This window comes from Myxocyprinus asiaticus, chromosome 32 (genome assembly GCF_019703515.2).
Source record: "Myxocyprinus asiaticus isolate MX2 ecotype Aquarium Trade chromosome 32, UBuf_Myxa_2, whole genome shotgun sequence".
Lineage (NCBI taxonomy): Eukaryota > Metazoa > Chordata > Actinopteri > Cypriniformes > Catostomidae > Myxocyprinus > Myxocyprinus asiaticus.
In genome coordinates, this window is record NC_059375.1 from 18,421,555 (window position 1) to 18,443,452 (window position 21,898).

Genomic DNA, 21,898 nt, shown 5'->3' on the forward strand with positions numbered 1-21,898 from the left:
TCGGGGTAAGAATATGATGATATTTATATGAAAATGATAAATAAATGATTAACAATTTACTGCCATTGCCTTGTTAATATGTAATCATGTAATCTATAAGAGTAACTGTAGTCCCACTATGAGTATTGTAAAATGTAATTTAATATAATTACAAGTACTTGATTTTTGTAATCTGATTACATAATACAGATTACATGTAATCTGTTACTACCCAGCACTGCATGAGGGTGAGTAAATGATGAGAGAATTTTCATTTTTGGGTGAAATATTCCTTTAATCAGTGTCTCAACAACTATTAATTATATATATATGTCCTCGACACTTACACTGGTATCCTAGTTTCCCAGTTATCTTACAACTTGGCCTTTAACCGAGAGGTGGACGGCATCCTGTCCGTTCAGATGTACTCACTCTTGATGTTTTATGATTTCTCGTACATCCTATCTAACACAAATACATTCACTCTGGTTCTGATTTCTCATGTATTCTGTTCTTTATACTGCAGCAATAACTCAGACAGACTCCAGCTTCCCCTTTCCTTTGTTTATTAATTTATTGCGGGGAGTTTCCAATCAGATGTAGCAATGGGAGACACAACTCAACAAAGTTTAAACATAAGCTAATATATTTTTCATTGCATAATCACATAAAAATTCAGTAACAATAATACTTGTTTACTTCATTCTGATTGGTTTAAATCTTATTGCTCAGCCAAAGTTTCTGTTCTAAGAAGTTAATATAAAAACGTAAAAAATAAATTACTGGTGTTGCTTAATGTCAGCGTTGCAAAGATAGATATGATTCCAGTACTAACTGGTTTAAGTTCCCTGTAGACATAGATAGTCATATGCAATAATTTCCAATCATAGTTACCAAATCTCAGAACATCCTATTCTTAATTTTCATATAAATATTTTCTGACATGTACACTTATTCCAAAATTTCAATCACAACCCTTAGTTCGGTTTGTTTAGGCATAAATGAACATGGCAATCGCACTCTGATCCGCTCCAAAATAATAAGTCTGAGACTACCCCATCAAGTCTGATCTTAAACAAACTATTGTGCTGAGAATGCAGACCAACCCAGCGGACCAACAAACCAAGCAATATCCCTATGATAACCATGAACATACCTGATGGATCTTTGGAAAATCTGTAGGTCAGCATGTCACTGTCATTAATTTTCAAAACATAGATTTAGCCTTCCATTAAATAGTGGAAACTTTTTGGCAACTATGTTATATATAGTTGCATGTTTAATAAAGGTGTTACTTAATAACTCTTGGGGTCATTTTAGTATTATCGCTTCTCTCTGTTGAATAGCGGCAGAAAAGACACAGACAAGACAGTGATGGCAACTTTTTGACAGATAAAAAAATGAAAGAAAGCCATTTACAAGGTATGAAAAGAACTAGCGCATCAGTTTTCATCATAACCATCTTTACTCTGTCATTTTCCATTGCAGAAATAATGCAAAAGTAACTAATGACATATAAAAATAACCATGATGGAATTTTTACAATTCTTATCCATCCAAGTGATGGATAATGTTTATTTGAAGAACTACTTCTGGCAGTGTTTTACATAACTGTGACATAAACAATACTCTATAAAATGTGTGCTGGTTGACATTTTTACCGATATATAGTTTTAACAGGTATATCGACGTATGAGCCAAATCCCGGAACAACACATAAACATTCTGACAATGAGGACAGTTTGCTCAAATGTGATTTTTATGAACACAATTTTGGTCCGTTTTGAAATGTTGCCTTACAAAGCAATCCGAACCAATGAGAAAGTGCAGCACTGTAAAAGAATTTGACCATTTTAGAACAAATTGAACAAGCTACAGGTCTGAAAACGCATTTTAAAGGAATATTCCGGGTTTAATACAAGTTAAGCTCCTTTGTGGCAAAACGTTGATTACTACAAAAATGTATTTAGACTTGTCCCTCCTTTGCTTTAAAACAAAAAAAGAAGTAAACGTGGGTTACAGTGAGGCACTTAAAATAGAAGTGAATATGGCCAATCTGTAAACATTAAAATACTCACTTTTTCAAAAGTATAGCCACAAGACATAAACAATATGCAAGTTAATATGATTTTAGTTTGATAAAATCGCTTACTAACCTTTTCTGTGTGAAGTTATAGCCAATTTTACAACTTCAATGCCATGACGACATATCACGGTAAACCCTAAAACCCAAAACAACCGTAAAGACAAAGATTTAATCAACTTTACAGATTAAATAATAAAAATATAGAATTTTAACAGAATAATTAATGTACAGTAAGTTCTTTTATAAAATTATGAGCCTCACATTTCTGCCTATGAGCCCCATTCACTTCCATTGTAAGTGCCTCACTGTAACCTCGATTTTTGCTTTTTTTGTTAAATCCATGTCTTCTGAAGCAATCCAAATTCAAAGTTTTCCAATTTTGGGTGAGAACAGACCAAAATATGACTCCTTTTTCATTGTACTTCTTGCCAATGCTGTCAATAGGCACAGTCATGATTTCAAGCTTGATTACACTTAGCACTTCAAACAGGCGCAGAGCGCTAAATGGCGCTATAGGAAGTGTATTTGAGCTTGAAATCATGATCGCCATGGAGATTGCTGTCAAGATGTAAAGTGAAAAAGGAGTTATATTTTGGTCTGTTGGATTACTTCAAAAGACATGGATTAAACCACTGGAGATTTATGGATTACTTTTATGCTGACTTTTTCCCCTTTTTGGAGCTTTTGAAGTTTTGGTCACCATTCACTTGCATATTATGGACCTACAGAGCTGAAATATTCTTCTAAAAATCTTTGTTTGTGTTCAGCTGAAGAAAGCAAGTCATACACATCTGGGATGTCATGAGGGCGAGTAAATGATGAGAGAGTTCATTCATCCCACTTGGAGTTAAAGATTTCAATTCAAAATCCAAAAAGCCTCTCTCTGTAACCATTTCTTATCTCTATCTCCCCTCTCCTGTGAGGTAAAATCCTCACAATTCCCAGGAACTTCAGATCTGAAAGAGAATGTTTAGCATGCTTAAAATGCCGGAAAACCGGAGAACTTTTTCACCACTTTTTTCTAGTCTGTATCTAAATTCAGTGTGCAGACAGCAATTTTTGTACTTTTAAAAAATATCTTTTAAAAATACTATTCTACTGTTACTATTAATTTTGGATAAAATTTGCAATTAACAATAAAATCACTAAGAGCAACTTACTATTTTTTTAAAACAAATAGGCAGTATAAAGCATAGCCTCAGCCTTACCTACAGAGCGATCCAGAGAGAGAGAGAGAGAGAGAGAGCAGTAATAATGTGAAATAGGACTCCTTTTGCTGATCTCTCTTCCATACCTCCACTCTCTCTCAACTCCTGCATTTCCATTCCTTCACCATCCCATAGGTCACAGAAAGAGGAGCCACAGAATAAAAGCTAGACAAAAGTCTGAATCCCTTGTTTTCAAATTAAAAAAAGCCAGAAGGAGGGAAGAACAGAGGGAAGGGAAAAAAGTCGGGGATAAGAAAAGGAGGGGGAGTCCAGGGAAAAGGAGAGCACATTAAACCCAACTCAGAGAGAGGTGACAGGAGGAGGGAGAGGAGGAGTGAGAAGAGAGGAGACGAGCGCGTGCAGGAGAGTTGAGTACGAGAGAAGGATTGTGAGCTGGACATGGGTCTGTGTGCCGTGCTGTTGATCTGTCTCTCGCAGGCAGAGCTGACCAGAGTGTGGGCTCAGGAGCAGAGAGGTAAGACATTAGCAAACATGCTCTGACTCATACAGTGATATACTGGATCACCAACAAATCAAACATCCTCTGATTCACAGATCTATACCACATGACTCTCATTTGAACAGGTTATATTTTGCATTATTACAAACTGTGCAACTAGAAGCTATTTAAATTATAAATAAATGTGTATATCTGCAGATTGATGTTGTTTTGTCTTCCATGTTTGCCTCTGTGTACCTCGAACAAGAGCCTAAAAAGTTTAAAAGTCTGAGTCCCCTTGTGAAAATGCTTCTATTTTGCATTTTTCTAACTTAATAAAGTTGTTTTCATTACAAATGATATTATCAGCGTACCAATTTGAGTGGAGAGCTTAATTGAATATATATTAATATCAGAATTTCTTATTAGTTGGTATGTCCCCCCTTTTGCTATCATGACAATAAGCGCTCAAGCTGGTATGAAGTTTGTGCAAAACCTGATGATCCATGTTATTCCTGCATGATTTGAAAATGTTCCAAAGAGCATCTTGTATGCTTCAATGAAGCAAGGAAATCACACGGTCATTAGTGACCTAATTCTTATTTCATTTGGTTTAAAAATGTCAAAATCCAAAAACTTTCTGTTCATTTCCAAGTTTAAATTAAGTTTGAATCCCAGATTGTCAATGTGGACTCAGACTTTTGAACCCCACAGTATACCTGCATGTTAGAATGTGCGTATGTGTGATTGGATTGTAATGGTCCTACGTAAACCGAAGGTCAGTGCTGGGCTTGTTTGTGTAAATCTCAGTGTTTCTCCCTCGAAGGAGCTTTATGAGTCAGAGGAAATGAACCCATGTGTTGGATGCTGGGGTTTGTGTCTGAGGGCTGGCTCCGCTTCTGGAGAATGCAAGCAGAGCATCCCTCTTTCCAGCACACATGAGCTTTATGTTCAACAGATGTCAATCAGAGAACTGGGAAAGATCAGTTTGATGTTTCTGGGTCAGGCAACATGGGGGTTTAGCAACAGTGTGCCCCCTGTTGGCCAGGGCTGAGAGTTTTGTGCAATTTCAATCAAACATCCTCTTCTATGTTTCCAGGGATGAAGGTAATGTAAACCATCTGTGTGATTGTGCCTATACATAAAGAGTAGTCATACAGATCAGCTTGGCTTGTTTTATACATTGTTCTAATTTTTTTGACGGCACAAACCCAATATGTGTGTGTATTTCTGTCCTCCTTTGAGATAATGTATTTTTAGAAGCCCTGGTTCTTCTCCTCTCTGCCAGGCAGCGCTGCTCTACTTTCACTGGCCTCTTAGTCCCTCCTGCACTTCTCTTTCTCTCGTCTCTCTCTGGTCCCTCTGAGACGCCTGTGTGTGTACACATGATATACTGAGCATGGGATCCAACAAAATCTGTTAAAGACAGCTAATAAACAGACGGGAATATGGACTGTGTTTGTGCATGACCTTAAAACCAAGACCCATCACCAGAGGTGGGTAGTAATGTGCTACATTTACTCAAGTAACTTTGGGGAAATATTTTTACTTTTAGAGTAGGTTTAAATGTGGGTACTTTTTACTCTCACTCAAGTACATTTCTAATGACATTTTTTGTACTTTTACTTCGTTTCAATGGGCGCCGTTCCTATCGTTACATTACTGGGTTTAATTTTAATTAATGTGTAATTTAATGAGAGATTATTGAATGGGACTTTTACGACTGCGGAAGTTCACACAGCTACATGCACTGTCACAGACTGTCACTCAAGACGAGTACATCACTGCTGCAGCATCAAGATCTTCAAAGTGAAACACTTTCTTCACTCTGCACAGTAAAAAAAAATAATTTTGTTATGCAATGCTTTCATTTAACACCAAGACAAGTGGATATTTCAAGATTAAAATTGCAGCTCCAATTTAAGGCAGCACACTGAGGTAAGTTGTGGCTCTAAAGTTAACGTGGGATTTTCTGTGTAATGTGATGGTCATTTTCAGGGTGATTCTGTAATTGGGCTCTTATGACATAAATTTTTAAGTGTACATTTTTAAATCTGTAGCAATATATCAGTGCGTTTTGTCCCACATCCCACATGTCATGGGCAGTATTTACGCATTTATCCTGTGCCCTCACGGGTGTACTGGAAACTATCGCTACTTCGAACTGATTAACTGTATAAATCCATGTAAACATTTACGTTAAGTGTAAATGCCTTTTGCTCTGCCGATCGCGTTATTGACAACTGGAGTGCGAACAGACAGCATTTCTGCGCGTGGTGCCCTACGCAGGCTGCTACTTTGGCTTATATTTCCCTGTGGGACATTGTTCACATTTTCACTGTAATAATGTGAAAGTGATCTATTTTTCATCCACACCTATCATATCGCTTCTGAAGATATGGATTTTACCACCGGAGTCTTATGGATTACTTTTATGCTGACTTCTTTTTTTTTTAGCTTTAAAATTTGCATTATATGGACCAAAAGAGCTGAGAAATTCTTCTAAAAATCTTCATTTGTGTTCTGCAGAAGAAATTAAGTCATACACATCTGGGATGGCATGAGGGTGAGTAAATGACAAGAAAATCTTCATTTTTGGGTGAACTATCCCTTTAAGGGCTCTTGTCAGATCTGGATGAATTTGTCAATAAGAAGAGATGTTTGGAAACCTTTCTAGTAATTTGGTGATTCACATTCTTCTCTGCATATTGCCCCCTGCTGGGCTGGGAGAAGAATTTCTAGCAAAAAATGACTTAAAAATGTATCTGTTTCTCACCCACGCCTATCATATCACTTAAGAAGATATGGATTTAACCACTGGAGTCGTATGGATTACTTTTATACTGCCTGCATTTGATTTTTGGAGCATAAATATTTTGGCACCCATTCACTTGCATTGTACTGACCTACTGAGCTGAAATTCTTCTAAAAATCTTAATTTGTGTTCTGCAGAAAAAAGGAAGTCATACACATCTGGCATGGCATGAGGGTGAGTAAATGATGAGAGAATTTTCATTTTTGGGTGAACTATACTTTTAAAGTGATAGCTCAGCCATAATTTAATATTCTGTCATCATTTCCCTACCCTCATGTTGTTCCAAACCCATGTGACCTTCTGTATTCTGTGGAACACAAAATATGTTAGACAGAATGATAGGGACTGACATTCTCAGTCACCATTCACTTTCAATATATATATATATATATATATATATATATATATATATATATATATATATATATATATATAAAACACATTCACAGAAAGTAAATGGTGACCAAGGGTAACATTCTGTCTAAAATCTCCTTATTGTGTTGTATGGAAGAAAGAAAGTCATATGGGTTTGGAACAACATGATGGTGAACTATGACAGAATTTCCATTAATAATAATAATAATTCTGAAATACATGTTAAATGTGTATTATTTAATGGAATGTAGGGGGTTAATGTCCACTGTGTCATTTGTGAAAGTAACAAGTTACTTACAACTTGAGAACTCTTTTAATTGGATACTTTCTTACTCTTACTAAAGTAATTATTTATGTTAGCACTTTTACTTCTACTTGAGTAATCATTTTTTTTAAAGTAATTGTACTTTTATTTGAGTACAGTTTTTGGCTACTCTACCCACCTCTGCCCATCACATACTGAAGTGTATACTACACATGGCCATCACTACATGCTACACACCTTAAGGGTTACTGAGCATGTGCAAAACCTACAACAGCCATGTGTGGACTGAACAAAAAACAGACATGTATAAGCACAGCAGCACTTTCGTTGTTATGCAAGATGTACCATATCAGTATTAGCTGACTGGAATAACTGGGTAATTGATTGAAAATTTTAAGGTCATGGTTACTTGTGTAACCTTCGTTCCCTGATGGAGGGAACGAGACGTTGTGTCGATGTAGTGACATTAGGGGTCACTCTTGGGAGCCCGAGACACCTCTGGTCTTTGATAAAAGGCCAATGAAAATTGGCGAATGGTATTTGCATGCCACTCCCCCGGACATACAGGTATAAAAGGAGCTGGTATGCAACCACTCATTCAGGTTTTATGCTGAGGAGCTGAGACAAGGTCCAGCCATTTCAGCGGGTAGTTCAGCGTTGTGGCAGGAGGGACACAACATCTCGTTCCCTCCATCAGGGAATGGAGGTTACGCAAGTACCATGATGTTCCCTATCTGTCACTCACTCGACGTTGTGTCGATGTAGTGACACTAGGGGTCCCTATATGAAATGCCACAACAGGCTGAACTGTGTTACATGAACTGGCAGTGTGTGATGGGCAGACCACTGTGTGCCTCGTAGCCAGCACACCAGGTTGACACGTAACCTCCCCCAACATAGTTATGAGTGTCGAACGGCCCTTTGGGGACAAGTCGACTACCCAAAAGATAGAGATAGGCTAAACCGTCGTGGCCTCTTATCCCTTCTTTTTTTCCACTCCCTAAAAAAGAAGGGGGATTATTCGACTGGGCCACCAGGTCTAGTTGGGGGGTGTCCCTCCCAAGGGGAGGACACAGCGGAGACCACACCACGCCCAAAGAGAGGGGGGGATATTTAAGTGGAAAAATAAATCACATGGTCTTTCCGACCATGTGGAGGGTCTTCAAGGTAGATCCTACCCAACGGGGGAGGAGTTACTGCAAACATGGAGACTGGGGCAGAGGGGCTCTGCCCAAGGAAGACCCAGTTTGCCGACAGGGAAATTAATTAGCGGAAGATATACATCGCATGGGGTTTGCCTTAGAGGGAACCGCCACATGCGGAGCACCTACCCCAGAACAGGACTCTTAGTTAGCATGTGTACTGGGCCGGCAGCGAGTCTCTCTGAAAACTCAACTGCCACAGGGCTCGGAGGAAGTCAACCAGGGAACACAGTTTGTGAATACTACTGGGAATTAATGGCGCACGTCTTCAGCTCAAAAGAGGTGGAAGGCGCTATGTGCAAGCGATACACCCGGCTGGCTATCCCGGGCTTATCCGCTTGTATTGCGTGCCACTACCTGGAACAAAACTGGTTCCACCTGGAGGTTGTAGAACCTTGCAAAGGTGTTGGGTGTTGCCCAGCCTGCTGCTCTGCAAATGTTTGTTAGAAAGGCACCCCTGGCCAGGGCCCAGGAGGCCACTACACCCCTGGTAGAATGGGCTTGTAGCCCTACCGGGGGCGGCATGTCCTGTGGGTGATATGCCATAGCTATGGCGTCAATGAGCCAGTGGGCGATCCTCTGCTTGGAGACAGCACTTCCTTTCCGCTGTGCACCAAAGCAGACAAAGAGCCGCTCAGCGATCTTAAAGCTCTGTGTGCGATACAAATAGATGCATAAAGCAAGCATTGGACACAGCAACGATAGGGCTGGGTATGCCTCCTCCTGGGGCAGTGCTTGCAGGTTCACCACATGATCCCTAAAAGGGATCGTGGGAACCTTGGGCACATAGCCCAGTCGGGGTCTCAGGATCATGTGAGAGTAGCCCGGACCGAACTCCAGGCACGTTTCGCTGACAGAGAACGCTTGTAGGTCTCCTTTCCTCTCGATGGCAGTGAGTGCAGTCAGGAGGGCAGTCTTCAAGGATAATGCCTTAAGCTCAGCTGACTACAAAGGCTCAAGGGGGGCTCTCTGTAGACCCTGAAGAACTACAGAGAGGTCCCATGAGGGAATGAGGTGCGGTCTGGAGGGATTCAGCCTCCTGGCGCCTCTCAGGAACCTGATGATCAGGCATGCTTCCCTAAGGACTTACCGTCGACTGTGTCATGGTGTGCTGCTATGGCAGCAACGTACACCTTCAAGGTGGAAGGGGACAGCCGCCCTTCCAACCTCTCCTACAGGAAGGAAAGCACTGATCCGACTGCGCATCTCTGGGGGTCTTCCCGTTGGGAAGAACACCACTTAGTGAACAGGTGCCTCATAGAGGGGGCCCTAGTCTGAGTGATCATGTCTACCACCGCTGGTGGTAGACCGCTTAGATCTTCCATGTCCCGTCCAGGGGCCATACATGGAGATTCCAGAGGTCTGGTCGTGGGTCCCTGTCCCTGAGAAAGAAGGTCCTTCCTCAGGGGAATTCACCGGGGGGGGGGGCTGTCACGAGGAGTGTGAGGTCTGAGAACCATGTCTGGGTGGGCCAGTAGGGTGCTACCAGGATGACCTGCTCCTCGTCCTCCCTGACCTTGCACAGGGTCTGTGCAAGTAGGCTCACTGGGGGAAACTCATATTTGCGCAGGCCAGGGGGCCAGCTGTGTGTCAGCACGTCTATGCCGAGGGGGGCCTCGGTCAGGGTGCACCAGAGCGGGCAGTGGGAGGATTCTTGGGAGGTGAACAGGTGCACCTGTGCCTGTCTGAATCGACTCCAAATCAGCTGGACCAGCTGAGGGTGGAGTCTCCACTCTCCCCTGAGGGTAACCTGCTGTGACAGCGTGTCCGCTGTAGTGTTGAGGTTGCCCGGGATGTGAGTGGCTCGCAGCGACTTGAAGTGCTGCTGACTCCAGAGGAGGAGACGGCGGGTGAGTTGTGACATACAACGAGAGCGCATACCGCCTTGGCAGTTGACATATGCTACCGTTGCCGTGTTGTCTGTCTGAACTAACATGTGCTTGCCCTGGATCAACGGCCGAAACCTCTGCAGGGTGAGCAGAATTGCCAACAACTCGAGGCAGTTGATGTGCCAATGCAGTCACGGGCCCATCCACAAGCCGGCGGCTGCGTGCCCATTGCAAACAGCGCCCCAGCTCATTTTTGAGGTGTCCATCATGACCACAACACGCCTGGAGACCAGTTCTAGGGGAACACCTGCCCGTAGAAACGAGAGGTCGGTCCAAGGGCTGAAAAGATGGTGACAGACCGGCGTGATGACCACATGATGTATCCCGCAGTGCCATGCCCATCTTGGGACTCGAGTCTGAAGCCAGTGCTGAAGCGGTCTCATATGCATCAATCCGAGCAGGGTGGCCACCGCTAAGGATGCCATATGCCCCAGGAGCCTCTGAAAGAGTTTCAGTGGAACTGCTGTTTTCTGTTTGAACGCCTTCAAACAGGCCAGCACCAACTGTGCACGCTCGTTTGTGAGGCGCGCTGTCAAAGAGACTGAGTCCAACTCCAAACCGAGGAAAGAGATGCTCTGAACAGGGAGGAGCTTGCTCTTTTTCCTGTTGACCTGAAGCCCTAGTTGGCTGAGGTGTGAGAGCACCAAGTCCCTGTGTGCACACAACATGTCCCGAGAGTGAGCTAGGATTAGCCAATCGTCAAGATAGTTGAGAACACGAATGCCCACTTCCCTTAATGGGGCAAGGGCTACCTCTGCGACTTTCGTGAAGACGCGAGGGGACAAGGACAGGCTGAAAGGGAGGACCTTGTACTGATATGCCTGACCCTCGAATGCAAACCGCAGGAAGGGTCTGTGTCAAGGTAGAATCGAGACGTGGAAGTACGCGTCCTTCAGGTCTACCGCTGTGAACGAGTCTTGATGCCGGACGCTCACCAGAATGCGTTTTTGCGTCTGCATCTTGAACAGGAGTCTGTGTAAAGCCCGGTTCAGTACTCGCAGGTCCAAGATTGGCTTTTTTCGGTACGATGAAGTAGGGGCTGTAAAACCCCTTCTTCATCTTGGCCGGAGGGACAGGTTCTATCACACCCTTCCGTAGGAGGGTAGCGATCTCTGCGCAAGGTAGCAGCGTTTTCGTCCTTCACCAAGGTGAAGTGGATACCGCTGAACCTGGGCAGACGCCTGGCGAACTGAATCGCGTAGCCGAGTCCGAGGGTCCGGACCAGCCATCACGATGGATTGGAAAGCGCAAGCCACACGTCCAAGTTCCGTGCAAGGGGGACCAAAGGGACAACGTCATCGGATGTACCAGCAGGTGGGGCCTCGCAGCGGGGCGGAGCTTGAGGTGCCACACCATGTCGTGGCCGTGCTAGGGTCTAGGGAGTCTAGGGACATCGAAGCACTTACCTGGCTCCTTGTGACCACCCCCGGAACAGCCTGGGACGGGGGAGGAAGAGGCCTGTCCTCGTGACCCGTGGAGACTGTCACATCGGAGGCAGATTTGTGCCACGTCTTCGACCGGGGGATGGAGAGGTCTACTTACCAGCTCCAGAGCAGTGGGTTTCTTCGTCCCTGGGTCGCCTGTCTCAAGGGCGCTTTGAAGCCTTTCATGGGTTCTTGGTGGCTGTGAAACGGGTGGCGTCTGCTTCCTGTGGTGGGCTCCACACCGGGGCCGGGCCGAAGGGGTGGGCTGTGGCGGAGCCAGTGCAGTCACCGCAAGGGGACGTCCTTGGCGACGAGTAGACGGGGTGCAGGATCTTGAGTCGCGCTGGGGCAGGATATGCCGGATAGCCTCCGTCTGCCGTTCCACCGTCGAGAACTGCTGGGCAAAGTCCTTGACGGTGTCCCGAATAGGCCAGCCTGGGAGATGGGGGCAGCAAGGAACTGTGTCCTGTTGGCCTCACCCATCTCGACCAGGTTGAGCCAAAGGTGGCGCTCCTGGACCACTAATGTGGACATCGTCTGTCCGAGAGACCGCGCTGTGACCTCCGTCGCTCAGAGAGCGAGGTCAATCGCTGAGCACAGTTCCTGCATCAATCCCAGGGCAGAACTACCCTCGTGCAGTTCCTTTAGCACCTTGGCGGACTTGCAGGAGAGCCATGGCGTGCAGGGCGGAGGCGGCTTGTCCAGCTGCACCGTAGGCCTTGGCCGTCAGAGACGACGTAAACCTACAGGCCTTGGACGGGGGCTTTGGTCACCCGCACCAGGTGGCGGCGCTCTGCGGGCATAGGTGCACCGCGAGCGACTTTATCCACCGGGGAATTGCCAAATAGCCCTTGGCCACCCCACCATCGAGGGTAGTGAGGGCGGGGAAGCTGAAAAGATCGGGACCAGGCAGTAAAAAGTGCCTCCCACGACCTTGTCAGCTCTTCATGCACTTCCGGTAAGAAAGGAGCGGGGGCGGGGCGTGGCTTTGAGCGTCGCCATGAGCCCAGGAACCAATCATCGAGCCATGAGGGTTCAGGGAAGAGCAGAGGGTTCCACTCTAGCGACGCTCGCGGCTGCCCGGGAAAGCATGTCGTCATCTCCGTGTCAGCCTGTGACTGGGCAATCGTCCCCGAAGGGAGGAGCCCAGCTGAGGCTTCCGCGTTCCGCTCATCACTTTCACGGGCTCCCAATAAGAGGTTGAACTCGCCGTGAGATGAGCCGGCAGACTCATCCGGAAGCCCGATAGGGGCAGACGAGCGTGCTGGTGAATGGGAGGTCCACGGGGCTATACCCGGCGGAGGCGGTCCCATTGGGGTCCCCAAATCGCCCCCAGTGCTAGCCGCGCTAGCCTTATACCCATGGGTAAAAGGACTGAGGCGGGGAGCCTCTGGGGTGGCTTGCTTTCTTACGAAGGCGAGCCGTGACCGCATCGTTGCCATGGACATGTCCTCGCAATGAGTACATGACCATCCACGAATGCTGTCTCCGCATGAGCAGTGCCCAGACACGAAAGATAGTGATCGTGACCGTCAGAAGGCGAGAGATAACGAGCCAACCAGGAATAACACACAAAGGAAAGGCATCTTTAAAAAGACGCGTCTTTAAAAAGACGTTCCGTGTGTGCCACTCTTTTAGAGAAATATACTCTTTTAGAGAAATATACTCTTATTTCTGCCGAAGCGCCCAGGGGCATTCTCTGTAGTGCACCAGTGCAGAGGAGGTAGAAGCTGCTGAAATGCGCCGTCAGATCCAGCAGAGGTGAATGAACAGTCGTGGGAATTCAGCTCAGTGAGCATGACTGTTCGGCTCCGAAGAGAAAATCTGAATGAGTGGTTGCATACCAGCTCCTTTTATACCCTCAAATACCACTCGCCAATTTTCATTGGCCTTAAGACCAGAGGTGTCTCGGGCTCCCAAGAGTGACCCCTAGTGTCACTACATCGACACAACGTCGAGTGAGTGACAGATAGGGAATCTATTTTTAGGATTAAAAGCTAGGTTTTTCAACTGGCTTTCAACTCAATTCCCATTTGAAATCATGATTGAGTTGAAAATTAGCATAATTAGCATTAGCATAGCTGGTCACAGCTTGCCCTACATTCAGAAGGGGTGGGGTTATCTGGCCGCAATGCTGGCCTGACAATTTTTTTTTATTATTGGTGAATGTGACAACTAGCTCAACCTCTGTCTAGACAGCACCCTAGAAATGCGAGTTAAACACTACTTTCACTCACGCTGTGTGGATATGTACGTTATTTGAAATGTAAATGTTGGACTGAGGTTGGCTAACATGCCAAAGCTAGCGCTTGCATTTGAAACGTCACTTCAGGCAGCTAAAATATATCCATGAAGTAAGAAAATTCATACACTAGATGGCTGAATGCATAGTGTAAGTGCACAGGGTATAGTGCATCAGATACGGAACACTGTCTGTTAGTTAACTTGCCGATTTAAGTTAGAATCTTATTTAGAAAACCACCATTGGAGCTGGTCTTTTCTGCAGGGCAGTTATATTTGTTCTTTAAACAGCCTGCTGATGTTTGTTTCAATTTATTGTAATATTCTTGTAGTTTCCTTGAATTACTGCTCCTAGATGTGAGTTCTCTGATGTGGGTCACCTCCAGGTCCTCTCTCTGTATTTATCACCATTATCATCAGAACAGAAATCTGGATTTAATGGACATCTGTGAGTCAGCACACACTTGATTCTGCATCCAACAGGTTCCAGCCTGTCAAATGGTGTTCCACCTCCAGGCCACAGTCTATATCCTTTACACTTAATGTTCACAACCATGATACAAAAATCTGACACTCGCCATTTTGAATCAATGTGATGCACCAATCAAACAGTAATGAATAAATCGTAAGCTCCAGGTTCACTGTATGCTTCCATCAAACTCAGCAATAACATTGGAAAGTATTGCCGTATTCCAGTATCATTTATGTCGACACTAGTTTTCCTCATCTGTTTTGCATTGAAGCCATTGTTTTAGAGGGAGTTAATCAACATACTGTATTTTAGCGACCCCTCTCTCTCTCTTTCTTTTGCTGCCTTTATTTGTGATTGTGTGCTATGGTTACAGTGTCTGATGCAATGCCAAAAAATTTATTCGGCTGCTTTTCATAAAGAAAAGCCCCTTTCATAATCCCTGACCCTCTTCTGTGTAAGCCATAATTCACCCGCTAAATTCATTATATGTGCAAACTAGTATTGTGCTCCACAGGACACCCAGACTAATTTATAGATTTGGATTGAAGCTGTGGCTTATTGTGGGATTTTCTTATCTGCTATGGAAATGTGATGAATCAGGTTTTGATTAATATGAGCCCTGGCCATAGCATTGCCAATATCTGAAATACGGTATACGCACTTGCATATGTGGACTGGTCCCTTATGTTTGCCCCCAAGGCAAGTCATGATTGTTTGTGGTCAATGAACATCTCTCCCTGGCCAAATCAAAGGGCAACCAGACCATTTCTCTTGAAAATCATATTGCATGTAATATTGTTCCCTGAATTGTAGAGCTCTTCTCACTTTTAAAGCAAGTACCATATGGCAGAAAAACAGAAGAGTTTTTCTTGAAGGATCTGGTCTTCAATTCCAATGTTTCCCATTGGAGTTTCATACCCAGTCTCACCATCTTCGTTTCTCTCTCACAGTGCGCTGTCAACTCATGCTGCAAAAGAGATCTGTCAAGGAAACAATAGACTTTTCTTTTGGAAAGCAATTGAAATTGACCAGCTTTGTTGAGGTAACTAACAGAACTTAGAACTAACAGAACTAAAACCAATTTAAGCTGGCTTTCTGTTTGATTTTTCAGGCACTTGTCAGCTGGTCAGGGTTGGAGACCAGCTGGTCGACCAGCTAAACCAGGTGAGAACCAACTCGGCCAAACCAGTTAGACCATTTTAAACCAGCTTAGACTGGCAAAGTCTTCGGCCATATCCACACTAATCTGTTTGAGTTTGAAAACATTGTTTTCAGGTTCCTAAAGTCATCGTTTTCCAAAGTATGCAGTTATGGATTGCTTTCAGCTCATATTTCAGCCTGCCTTTCAGATATCTCGGCCTGGATGAAGGAACACCACCTTCAGCTTAACCTTGCCAAGACAGAACTTCTGGTAATCCCTGCCAACCCATCTGTTGACCACAACCTCACAATTCATCTTGATTAATAAACCAACCAGTGGCGATTTCCCATACAACTATGTCACTCACTGCTTAACCACCATAGTACAATGCATTGTTGGAGAAATTAACTAGCTAGTCACGACCAAAACCATAGTAACTATGTTCCACATCCATCGTTCGAACCAAGTTGGTTCAACAATATACTTTAGAGCTGCTGTTAAAGATGTTACGCAGGGGGTAGAGTAATAACTTCTGTGAATATCAAATTATAACAGCTCATCTACACGTACTCCAGAAAGCTGTTTAATTCCTGAAAGCCGCTAGCACTATGCAAATGTGACAGATACATTGCTCTGCAATAGTGGGGTTTCCCTTTACATCGGACTTTAGGGATCCCATAACACACCTGAGCACATCTGCACTATTCAAAAACCCATAAGAATGGCACTGATTCGTTAACATGGACAATTAGCCATGTTCACCAACAGAAGCCGTGTGTTAAAGCACTTTCTCTTAACAGCCATTAATGCCTTAAACGGCTGCATTCACATTTACGTGCCATTTCAGAATGCCACTTTCTGCAAAACCCCGGACGAAATGGTTTTCTTAAATGCATGTAAATGTGGTCAAAGTCTTGACAGCATGGAAGATATATATGGAATGAAAGATATAAAAGCCTCAGCGAAGTCAAATGTTGTCCACACCACAAACTAACAAGGAACTATGCTTCTAACCACAGGTGGCGAGCTGTAGTTCCAAACACACAACTTTGCAATGCTGTTTGCGAATGTTTGTTGGAACTGCGGTTTCGGGAAACACCAAATCATTGAACTATGTTGGTAATGGTGGAACTTGTGACCATAGTTGGCAAACGATGATTTTGGGAAACGCACCCCAGCACAGCCAGGAACCTGAGAGTAACGTTTGAAGACCAGCTAAACTTCACTGTCCACATCTCATTAACCGCCCGGTCTTGCAGGTACACGCTTAACAACATCAGGAAAATCAGACCTTTCCTGTCTGAATATGATGAGCAGCTCCTGGTACAAGCTCTTGTCATATCAAGACATGACTACTGCAATGCTCTGTGGCCGGTCTCCCCACTAGAACAATTGATCCACTGCAGTTGGTCCAGAATGTGGCAGTGTGCCTGGTCTTCAACTAACATAAGAGGGCTCATGTCACTCCACTCTTGATCTCACTCCACTGGCTACCTGTTGCTGCCCTCATAAAATTCAAGGCTTGGACAGCTGATGGAACAGCACCTTTTTACTTCAACTCACTCCTCCAGGTCTATGTCCCCTCTCGTTTCCTGTGATCAAAGAATGAGCACCGCCTGGTGGTTTCATTGCAATGAGGCACAAAGTCGCTCTCCAAATCATTCACATTCTCTGTTCTTCTGTGGTGGAATGAGCTTCCAACACCCACCCGACTTCAACATTCAAAAAACAGCTGAAGACACGTCTCTTCTATGAGCATTTAATCAGTCCACAAACATAAGGCACTTGCGTTCTATATAATATATACATATATATATATATATATATATATATATATATATATATATATATATATATATATATATATATATATATACACACACACACACACTACTGGTCAAAAGTTTTTAAACACTTGACTGAAATGTTTCTCATGATCTTAAAAATCTTTTGATCTGAAGGCGTATGCTTAAATGTTTGAAATTAGTTTTGTAGACAAAAATATAATTGTGCCACCATATTAATTTATTTCATTATAAAATTAAAATGTAATTAAAAAAATTTTTTTTTGAAATTGATGACTTGGACCAAATAATAAAGAAAAGCAGCCAATAAGTGCTCAACATTGATGGGAACTCCTTCAATACTGTTTAAAAAGCATCCCAGGGTGATACCTCAAGAAGTTGATTGAGAAAATGTCAAGAGTACATGTCTTCAGATTCTAGGTAAAGGGTGACTACTTTGAAGATGCTAAAATATAACACAGTTTTGATTTATTTTGGATTTTGTTTAGTCACAACATAATTCCCATAGTTCCATTTATGTTATTCCATAGTTTTGATGACTTTACTATTGTTTTAAAATGTGGAAAAAATTATAATAAATGAATAGTAAGTGTTTAAAAACTTTTGACCGGTAGTGTATGTGTATATATATATATATATATATATATATATATATATATATATATATATATATATATATATATATATATAAAAACATTTGTGTCTGTCTTCTGTGTCTTTCTTCTGCTCTGACTTCTTTAAAACTCAAGCTACGATTAGAATTTAGCAGTGAGATACTGTGGATATTGTTGGCTTTTGAATGACAAATTGATTGTCACTTTCAATCATTCAATCAATCAATCAATCAATCAATTTATTTATAAAGCACAACAAAAACAACACTGGTTGACCACTGTGCTGTACAACAATAATTAAAAGGACATAACATAATGTAATTACAAATCTATCTATGTACAACCCCAAAGCACAAAATGGAAAGACATCATAGCACATATAAAAATGTACACTGACCAAGGGCAGGCTCTGGGATTAGTTTTAGGCCAGCTTGAAAAGGTATGTTTTTTATCTTTGATTTAAATTCTGATTCTGTCGAAATGATTCTAAGAGATAGCGGTAGACTGTTCCACAATTTCGGGACTGCTATAGCGAAAGCATGATCATCCCTCGAATTAATCTGGATTTAAGGACCATCAAGAGTCTCTGATCCGATGATCTTAGACGTCTGACAATGTGTACTAGTATTCAAAAGGTCGGAGAGATAGATATGTGCAAATCCATTTAAAGCTTTAAAAACAAATACTAGAATTTTAAAACTGATTCTGTAGTGGAGTGGCAACCAGTGCAAAGGAAGTAAAACAGGGGTGATGTGTTCATATTTATGGGTGTTAGTCAGAAGTCTAGCAGCTGCATTTTGAAATGTTTGTAACCGATTAATGTAAGATGTGCTTATTCCTATAAAAAGTGAGTTGCAGTAGTCGAGACGAGATGAAACAAAAGCATGTATCACTCTCTCAAACTCTTCAAGTGATAAAAAGCTTTTGACCTTTGCTGTAAAAATTGGAAAAAACTTGATTTGACTACTGCATTTATTTATGTTTGTCAAATTTTAGTGCAGAATCAAATATAACACCCACATTTTTCACTGCGGATTTAGCATGGGGTGCAGACTTTGGATAAAAGTGTCTGCTGAATGACTGAATGTAAATGTATGGAGAGCGTTTTCAAAAGTCTCCATTTTCAGTGGAGGAAAACACCCTTTTAAGTGTTTATGAGAGGCATAGACGTAGAAAAATGTATGCACTTTCAAACTAAAGCGAATTAGTGTGAAGGTGGTCTTAGGCTGGTAAGTTATTATTTATTTTTTTTTAGCTGGGAAATACAATGAGCTCAATGTATGAGATATCAGTGGACTATGACAGCAGTGTTTGACAGTCAGACCCTGCCTGGCTAAATAGAGTGACAACAGAAGGGGGATTGTAAAAACAGAGAAACTGAAGCATCAGGCTTCCAGTTTTCATTTGCAAATGGATGGTTTTCTCTTTGATTAAACAAAGTGCTGTGGTGTGGGAAGAAAGCATGGTAATGCGGTTTAACTGAGGAGTGGGTGAGTGTACTGTGTCAGTGTATGTTTACAGTGCTGTGTGGGTCTGAACCTGCCCTATTTTCTTGCTTTGATCGTATTTTTATCCTCAGCTTGACATATCCTCTTTGAAATTGTCAAGTACCTTCTGCAAATAGTCTCGCAGCCATTACACGGCTCCTGCTGCACTGAACAAGTGTGCAACAGATGACAGGCAGTTTACTTGGATCGAGAGATTAGATATTTATTTGCTGAATGTAATCATGTTGATATGATTGTGTTCTTTAATTCATCTGGCATTTCTGGTACAGAAGTGAATCTCTCTTGCTTGTTTACCTGATTTTGTTCCTTCTGTTCTGTTTGTTTAAGTATCCCGAATCAGCCCTAACAGAGACACTGGAGTTAGGGTTGGACTTTCTGTTTGACCAACCAATGGAAGATGGGAGGATTGTTTGGGAAACTTGTTTGAAAAGAGTCATCATTTTTGCAGTTTGGCACAGAAATTACAAACTTCACCTTTAACCTGCCCTCTCTACACACATACACACAATCCTCACTCTCTCTTTTTTAACTGACTCTCTTTAGTGCTCCATCCACTCATGCTCATCTGTTTGTCTACCTTAAATGACCCAATTAGCAGGATTTGATTATGTGGCAGAAGATATAGCTGAGCTTTTCTGGCAATAAAATCAAACAAGACCTGTTATTAAAACCAGCAACCCACTGACACATAATTCTTCAAAACAAACACTCTCCTCCCCCTCACCGCATCTCTAATCATCTGCTCTTCCACTTCGTGTGTCCCTCTCTCCGTTCCACATTTATATTTCCCACTCTTTTCTCTCATTCTATCCATTTCACTCTCCAGCTGTTTCTATTATACCTTGTCCTTAGCAGCAACTGGAGCTTTGATCTGTGGGACTTAGATTTTTTTGAGTGTAAGAATGCAGTGAAAATGTCCAGAGATCAGAAAACAACATCGTATTGAGAGCAAGGCTTGGCAAATGTGTTCTGCAGCCTGCCGTGGCTGCTGAGTACTGATGGCAGGATGGGCAGATCATTATCCAGAATCCAGACAGGCATTTCTAGGCTTGATCATGGGATTTTAAGGAAGTCCACACAATTAATAAACCCTTCGATGGGGGCCTGGGTAGCTCAATGTGTAAAGACGCTGACTACCACCCCTGGAGTTGCGAGTTCGAATCCAGGGTGTGCTGAGTGACTCCAGCCAGGTCTCCTAAGCAACCAAATTGGCCCGGATGCTAGGGAGGACACATGGGTCACATAGAGTCACATGGGGTAACCTCCTCGTGGTTGCCATAATGTGGTTCTTGCTCTCGGTGGGGCGTGTGGTGAGTTGTGCATGGATGCGTGGATGAGTCGTGCGGTAACACGCTCAACAAGCCATGTGATAAGATGCCCAGACTGACTGTCTCAGATGCGGAGGCAACTGAAGTTCATCCTCTGCCACCCGGATTGAGGCGAGTCACTATGCCACCATGAGGACATTGGGAATTGGGCATTCCAAATTGGGGAGGAAAGGGGAGAAAAAAGTAAAATAAAAAATAAACCCTTCCAACGGGAATGAAGGACTAGTGTGCTGAAGTCACATTATTCTACTGTGCCTTTTCCAATTACTCTTGATAAAAAATGACTATTTGCAATATTTATTATTAATTATTATCAAAATATTATTAATTGTTCCCATTTTCAGTATTATTATATTTAAGACACTCTTTCTAAATATTGCCATACACAATGTGTTTTATTAATTATTATTATTATATAAATATATACAGTAAGTATTATATATACCACAAAATTGCCATTTTCAAAATTATTCTATTTAAGATTGCTCCAAAACATTTGCTTTCTCTGAATCCACACAAGAGTCTGCAATTTTTACCAGAATGCAGAGTAGGCCTTTTCCATTTTTCTTAGTTTTTCCTGTATTTGTGCACAAAATCTCTCTGTCTAAACATTGCCATTCTTATTTTCTCACTTGAAGGGTTGGTTTAGCACTCCTTTAGGCAAAATCCCTTAGTAAGTGGTTGGTTTGGCTGAACTCCCCTTGAAACCACTGAAGGAAATGCTCGATCATTTGGACGTGCAGCCCATTGAAACATAATCCACCATTTTTCTGGTTCCCTGTATCCTTTTTAATTCTTCTTATCTATTTCAATCCTTTGCATTCTCATTCCTCTCCAATATATCTTATTATGGCCTGAGAACCTTTTGCTGTTCTCCAATGTTCTTTTAATATGCTGGTAAGGAGACGTTTGAGGTCAGAAGACAAAGCACAGCTGCTGTGAATTGCTGGGTAATGGGGCAACATGTTCAGAAGATACATACAAATAAACCAGTAACCAAATTATACTGTGACTACTAGGGGTATCAATATTATAAAGTAATTTCTAGAAGTAATTTTTGGGGCACAGTCTGTTAGTATTGTGCAACCTTGTCTTTTGGCACACCTA

General features: G+C 42.7%; 1 protein-coding gene across 3 annotated transcripts in view; it reads left to right on the top strand.

The window, feature by feature from the left end:
* Positions 1-3,590: 3,590 nt before the first annotated feature.
* LOC127423289 (plexin domain-containing protein 1-like) overlaps positions 3,591-21,898 on the top strand; it is a 50,122-nt gene continuing 31,814 nt past the window's right edge. For all 3 annotated transcript variants that reach the window (XM_051667468.1, XM_051667470.1, XM_051667469.1), the window contains exon 1: positions 3,591-3,748. In XM_051667468.1, the coding sequence (XP_051523428.1) occupies positions 3,673-3,748 (76 nt within the window). In that variant the 5' untranslated portion in view covers positions 3,591-3,672. The remainder of the gene's footprint in view (positions 3,749-21,898) is intronic.